Consider the following 6,929-nt stretch of genomic DNA (forward strand, 5'->3'; position numbering starts at 1 on the left):
GGTTATAACCAAACAGAACTAGAATCAGTGAATGTTTTGTTTTAATATTAATGTAATTTAATTTAATTTAATTTAATAATTTAATTAAATTTAATTAATTTAATTTAGTTTTAATAATTTTAATATTTAAACTGATCTGCTTCCTGTGGGTCAGAACTGAACCACAGGACTGAGTCATGGTGAAGAAGACTTGTAAGGTCCAGGTCCTGGTTCTGGATGCAGACCAGCTCCAACAACTGATGGGTAAGAGAACGATCAGCTGTGTGTGTCCTCGCTGCACATGCTGTGTTGTGTTGTTGTGTCCTCATTGTGTTGTTGTGTCCTCATTGTGTTGTTGTGTCCCAGCATGCCTTGCTGTAGAAGAAGGACCTGATGGAGTCCAGCAGCTAGCCCGGACCCTGCAGTCCTGTTTGGAGCTAAAGGACTCAGTTCAKCAGGTCCAGTTGTTTAAAAAGGTGGGACCACTTTGGACTGGATCTTTTGTTGGACATGTACCTGTTTGTTACCGGTCCAAATCAGAACCGCTGGTGTTCCTGTGCTCAGGCAGCGACCCAGCTGGAGGCCTTACCCCAGGAAAAGCCCGGTTCTGTTTTAGATGCTTGTCTGAAGGCCCTGGTCCTGGTGTTCACCTCACTGCAGGCCAAGAACCCCCTGAGACGAGCCGTGTCCAGGTACACTTACACGTTACCTCAGTACTTCAGGTAAACATCACTGTTTCAATACTGCAGTACTGTAAATAGAATAATAGTACTGTGTTGTTGTCAGTACTTTGAGTTCAGTTCCTGAGTGGCTCCAGCAGCGGACCGTGGACTGTCTGTCCAGCTGTTTGTGGGACCTGATGAGCTGCTGGTCTTCAGAGCAGAGTCCTCTCATCGTTGACACCATCTCTGCCTGTTTGGATGGTTTTCCTCTGGGTCAGTCGTCAGCTACAGCAAATATTTATTTATTTATTTATTTATTTATTTATTTATTTATTTATTTATTTATTTCTGCAGGTGAGACTTGCATCAGAAAACTGCTGTGTGAAGGTCAGTGTTCGAAGGACTCTCTCCTACTGCAGGTGAGCAGTTCTTTTCTGCATGAGCCTCATCATGACTTCTTCTACTTGTTCTAGTTCTGCAGTTCCTCTACAAGGTTTTAAAAGACCACCTTCAGCAGAACAGGTGTGTGGACATCCTTCTTTAGTCCTTGTTCCTGTAGAAAGGTTCATTTTGGTTCTGAATTAATTGGAGAATCAGAGCAGCTAAAGGTTTGCAAGGTGTGCCACCTAACCGGTTCACTGGTCTACCAACATACTGACTGGTCTACCAACATACTGACTGGTCTACTAACCACCTGACTGGTCTACCAACATACTGACTGGTCTACCAACTTACTGACTGGTCTACCAACATACTGACTGGTCTACCACCCACCTGACTGGTCTACCAATATACTGACTGGTCTACCAACATACTGACTGGTCTACCAACCGACTGACTGGTCTACTAACCACCTGACTGGTCTACCAACATACTGACTGGTCTACCAACCGACTGACTGGTCTACCAATATACTGACTGGTCTACCAACATACTGACTGGTCTACCAACATACTGACTGGTCTACTAACCACCTGACTGGTTTACCAACCGACTGACTGGTCTACCAACATACTGACTGGTCTACTAACCACCTGACTGGTCTACTAACCACCTGACTGGTTTACCAACCGACTGACTGGTCTACCAACATACTGACTGGTCTACTAACCACCTGACTGGTCTACCAACCGACTGACTGGTCTACCAACTGACTGACTGGTCTACCAACATGCTGACTGGTCTACCAAAATACTGACTGGTCTACCAACTGACTGACTGGTCTACCAACATACTGACTGGTCTACCAACCGCCTGACTGGTCTACCAACTGACTGACTGGTCTACCAACTGACTGACTGGTCTACCAACATGCTGACTGGTCTACCAACATACTGACTGGTCTACCAACATACTGACTGGTCTACCAACATACTGACTGGTCTACCAACATACTGACTGGTCTACCAACATACTGACTGGTCTACCAACCGACTGACTGGTCTACCAACTGACTGACGGGTCTACCAACCGACTGACTGGTCTTCCAACATACTGAGTGGTCTACCAACCAACTGACTGGTCTACCAACTGACTGACTGGTCTACCAACATACTGAGTGGTCTACCAACCAACTGACTGGTCTACAAACATACTGACTGGTCTACCAACCGACTGACTGGTCTACCAACATACTGACTGGTCTACTAACCACCTGACTGGTCTACCAACTGACTGACTGGTCTACCAACATACTGACTGGTCTACCAACCGACTGACTGGTCTACCAACTGACTGACTGGTCTACCAACATGCTGACTGGTCTACCAAAATACTGACTGGTCTACCAACTGACTGACTGGTCTACCAACATACTGACTGGTCTACCAACCGCCTGACTGGTCTACCAACTGACTGACTGGTCTACCAACTGACTGACTGGTCTACCAACATGCTGACTGGTCTACCAACATACTGACTGGTCTACCAATATACTGACTGGTCTACCAACATACTGACTGGTCTACCAACATACTGACTGGTCTACTAACCACCTGACTGGTCTACCAACCAACTGACTGGTCTACCAACATACTGACTGGTCTACCAACATACTGACTGGTCTACCAACATACTGACTGGTCTACCAACATACTGACTGGTCTACCAACCGATTTGTCTATCAAGCAATGTCATCTGTAACACAATTCTTAGACTCGTTTAGGGGGGCATAAATCAGTTCCTATAATAATTTTAAACATTAATTTCCAGTTTGTGTTGTGTTAGATTTATTCATCTTGACTTCTCTGATCAAACCTGGTCTTCCTGTTAAACTTCATGTATTCTGTTTAAACTCAGGGGAACTGTTTTTGGTTTTTGTGTCTCTGCTGACCCCTGCTGGTTTGTCAGGAGTCTTGCAGGTCGTCACATTGCCCAAGCGCAGCTGATGCACTCGTGCCTTGCTGCAGTGAAGACCTCCATGTTGGTCCTTCAGAGGTCTCAAGACTTGCTAAGTGGAGTTCTGCAGGCTGACCAGGACCACAGGAAGCTGGAGGACACGTTGGTTAGTCTTCTGAGCTGCTACATTCACATCCTGACTGATGGTGAGAAGTTAAACTCAGAGCAAACACATTTTTCTGTAAATAGAACGAGGAACGTTTTGTTTGTCACGTCTCATGTCTCCACCTGTAGAGGACTTTATCCAGTCGGTTCAGAGCACAGCAGGTATGGCTGTGGTTCTGCTGATCCGAACCATCCTGGTATCTGGAGACCAGGTGGCTTCTGTGGTGAGTTCTGAACCAAACCTTAGTTTAATGTTTATTTTTGTCCTGAAGAAGAACCAAACTGAACTACCTGTGAGAACTTTGACATGAAATGAGCCTGTTTTTTATTTGGACTAAAGTCATCCTGTTGTTCTGAAGCAGCAACAGTTCTTTAAAAATATTTGTAACTGTTTGTTTGTGTTTGTATGATTGTAAATGCTTGTTTGTTTGTGTTAGCTTGTAATTGTGTGTCTGTTGTGTCTCAGATCTGCAGTTTGCTGCGGGGTTCAGTTCAGGGTTTGGACTCGGCTCCTGACTGGCTGATCCAGGCCTGTGCTGGTCTGTGGTCCAGAGGACGCCCTCCAGGTGTCTCTCTGTATCTGTGTCATGGGGCTCTGGCCATGTTGAACTGGAAAGGGGCACTGATGGGTCCTCAGTGGGAAGAACTGGTTCTGCTKGTCCCAGAGACCCTGCTGGGCCTGGACGTCAGGTAAAACTGGTCTGGTTCCATCAAACATCCTGAAGTCTTACATGAGCTGTAAAGCTGCCCGTTTGTCTTCTTAGTGTCAAAGAGTCCAGTACTGCCATGGTGGTGGCCCGGGGCCTGACCCTGTGGAGCGGCGCTGCTCTGGACTGTGTCCAGGCAGAGACGGTCCTCTGTCCCCCCAGCCTCCTGGTGTCCCTCAGAGCAGACTCTGAGCTGCAGAAACACCTGCTGGAGCACATTTACTCCCACTGGGAGCATCCTCTGGACGGTGTCCGCCATCAGACCCGCTCATTGTTCCGGAACCTGCTCCTCGTCCATCGTTGCACCGCCCGGACCACCAGAGAGCCGGCCGAGGACCCCTACATCAGAGAGCTCACCTCCAACCTGCTGAGCCTGGAGTGGCACCTGAGGGGCAAGTACGGTTCTTTGGGCTGCCTGGTGGAGCTGTACGGGGCCCGGTTCCTGCTGGASATCCAGCCCCAGCTGCCTTCAGACCTCCTGAACCTGATGGGGGACCAGACCCTGGCTCCGTATGCCAGTGAGCTGCTGGAGAAGCTGTTCCTGAGCCACAAGGAGCAGCTGGAGGCCTCAGAGGACTCTTCAGAGGACTGGATGGAGCGTTGGCACCAGACCTGGGTGACCCCGCTCCTCAGGGTGCTGTGCCTCACAAAGCTGGACCAGACCACCTACATCCTGGACTACTTCCTGCCTAAGCTGCTGCGCTGCAGCCCGTCCAGTCTGGCTCACATGGTGCAGGTCCTGCAGGATCCTCCGCTCTGCAGAGCAGGTCCAGGACTCAGAAGTTCCCTCAGATCAGCTGCACTTCCTCAGGATGATGTCAGACTTGAGCTGTTTTCATGTCTTCAGGTCCTGCAGGCAGTCGGGGTCCGCGGGGGGCCTTGATCACGTGTCTGAGAGCAGCCCGGACCCAAGGCCTGATGACTTCTACAGAACAGGGTCTGTGTGGAGGTCTGGTACCGGTCTCCCTGCTGCAGCAGGTCCTGGTCCACAAACATGATCAGGTGAGTTCCATGCTTCAGCTGAGAGCTGCTGTGGGCTCTGAGTGACCTCAGGCTGGTCTCCAGGTCAGGATGGACGCTCTGGGACTGCTGTGTGACAGTCCCCGCAGCACAGAGCTGCTGACCTCACAGGAACTGGACCTGATCCGACACTTCCTGCCTCCAAACCTGAACAGCCAATCAGCTGCGGTCCGGCAGCAGACGCTTGGTCTGATGAAGAAGGTGGGTCTGTGCTGACAGCTGCTCTGCTCCGACTTCATGTCCTCATGTCCACCTTGTCCACCGTGTCCAGGTACTGTGCAGAGTCCGGGACAGCAGCCAGCTGCTGCGCAAGAGACAGAGCCGGGACCAGGACCAGGACCAGGACCAGGACCAGCAGACACTCCACAGATACAGGGTGAAGCAGAGCAGCAGGACTCTGAGCTCAGACTGAAGGAAACTGAGACGTCTTGTGTCCCTGCAGGACTTTGTTGTCTGGATCTGTGAGGAGCTGCTGGACGGACTGTCCCCCGGAGCGTCCTTCTCCAGGTGTCTCCTGACTCTGAGTCTACTCAACCTGCTGAGTCAGATCTTCAGCTTCTCTACAGGTACGTGTCCTCCACCCCTCAGCTGTGTCCTCAGCTGTGTCCTCAGCTGTGTCCTCAGCTGTGTCCTCAGCTGTGTCCTCAGTCCTCACCTGTGTCCTCAGCTGTGTCCTCAGCTGTGTCCTCACCTGTGTCCTCCACCCCTCACCTGTGTCCTCAGAGCCTGATGTCTTCGCTCTGGGACAGGTGGTGTCTCCTGCTCGTGCTCAGAACGTCCTCAGCTGCGTCTCCAGTAACTTCCTGTTAGTCAAACAGCTGAGCTCGTCCCTGCTGCTGCAGCTTCCTGCACCTGCTGTGGGCCTCCAGGTGGGTCTGACCAGGGTCCAGGTGGGTCTGACCAGGGTCCAGGTGGGTCTGACCAGGGTCCAGGTGGGTCTGATCAGGGTCCAGTTGGGTCCAGGTGGGTCCAGGTGGGTCTGATCAGGGTCCAGGTGGGTCCAGGTGGGTCTGATCAGGGTCCAGGTGGGTCTGATCAGGGTACAGGTGGACCTGATCAGGGTCCAGCTGGGTCCAGGTGGGTCTGGTCAGGGTCCAGTCCAGGTGGGCAGAGTCCTGGTTCTTAGTTCTTTGTGTTTCCAGGACATGGACAGGATGTACGGGGTCCTTCAGACCGCTCTGGACCTCAGCACCAGCACCAAACCTTTTGACAGCGTGACAGCGGCCCACCTCCTCCACCTGCTGCTCCATCAGTCAGAACTGATCCAGGTTCTGCTGCGCTGCGCTCAGGACCAAGGCCTGGACCTCCAGGTCTGGACCCCACCGGATCAGGCCTCTGAGGCGCTTGTCTTGGAGCTCAACACTCTGGCAGGTGAGGTCCACTCACTGACTGCAGTCAGAGGTGTTCAGACACAGAACAGAACTTTTCAGAACCGGTCCATGTGTCTGTTTTCAGTGGTCCGGTTCCTGCTGCTCTGTCTGCAGTCAGAGGTGTTGTGGGCGGAGTCATCTCTTCTGCAGGCGGCGGCTTCCTTTCCTCTCTACGGCAGAACTCACTGCATCACGGCGGTCCTACAGAGTCTGGACCCAGAGTGAGTTCTGAAACCACAGCAAGATATTCTTCTGATTCTGGTTCTGGTTCTGTGTGTTTCAGCTGTTTTCCTCTCTGGGTTTTCAGGAGTCTGAGTCAGACCGAGCAGTGGAGAGTCTTGGTCTCAGACCTGATCTGTGTCTGCTACAGGATCTCTGCCGTGGTGTCTCCGGTGGTCCAGAGCACGTCTCCAGAGGGACTCATCCCCATGGACGCTGACTCAGGTGGTCTGAGGGACAAAGTGTCCTGTCTTTATTGTTGTTCAGGTCGTTCCTCCTGCAGTTTAAACATTTAACCCATGAAAAGCTTCATCTTCATCAGAGACTGTTCTGACACGAAAAATGTCTGAAATAAGTATTATAACAGTATTATAACAGTATTATAACAGTAATATAACAGTATTATATTATATTAGTATTATAACAGTATTATAACAGTATTATAACAGTATTATAACAGTATTATAACA

At 50.6% G+C, this 6,929-nt stretch overlaps 1 protein-coding gene across 1 annotated transcript in view; it reads left to right on the forward strand.

Moving 5' to 3' along the window:
- Positions 1-6,929, forward strand: part of thada (THADA armadillo repeat containing) — a gene marked incomplete at its 3' end in the record, with an annotated part of 26,753 nt that overhangs the window by 1,256 nt on the left and 18,568 nt on the right. The window contains 18 exon segments of the mRNA XM_014021152.1: positions 155-243; positions 346-455; positions 544-671; positions 766-914; positions 996-1,028; positions 1,115-1,163; positions 2,991-3,184; positions 3,273-3,367; positions 3,610-3,833; positions 3,908-4,617; positions 4,698-4,852; positions 4,916-5,071; positions 5,142-5,246; positions 5,313-5,436; positions 5,594-5,739; positions 6,013-6,241; positions 6,326-6,461; positions 6,548-6,684. Coding sequence (XP_013876606.1) covers positions 177-243; positions 346-455; positions 544-671; positions 766-914; positions 996-1,028; positions 1,115-1,163; positions 2,991-3,184; positions 3,273-3,367; positions 3,610-3,833; positions 3,908-4,617; positions 4,698-4,852; positions 4,916-5,071; positions 5,142-5,246; positions 5,313-5,436; positions 5,594-5,739; positions 6,013-6,241; positions 6,326-6,461; positions 6,548-6,684 — 2,947 coding nt within the window.

The sequence above is a fragment of the Austrofundulus limnaeus genome, unplaced genomic scaffold (assembly GCF_001266775.1).
Source record: "Austrofundulus limnaeus strain Quisiro unplaced genomic scaffold, Austrofundulus_limnaeus-1.0 Scaffold280, whole genome shotgun sequence".
Taxonomy (NCBI): domain Eukaryota; kingdom Metazoa; phylum Chordata; class Actinopteri; order Cyprinodontiformes; family Rivulidae; genus Austrofundulus; species Austrofundulus limnaeus.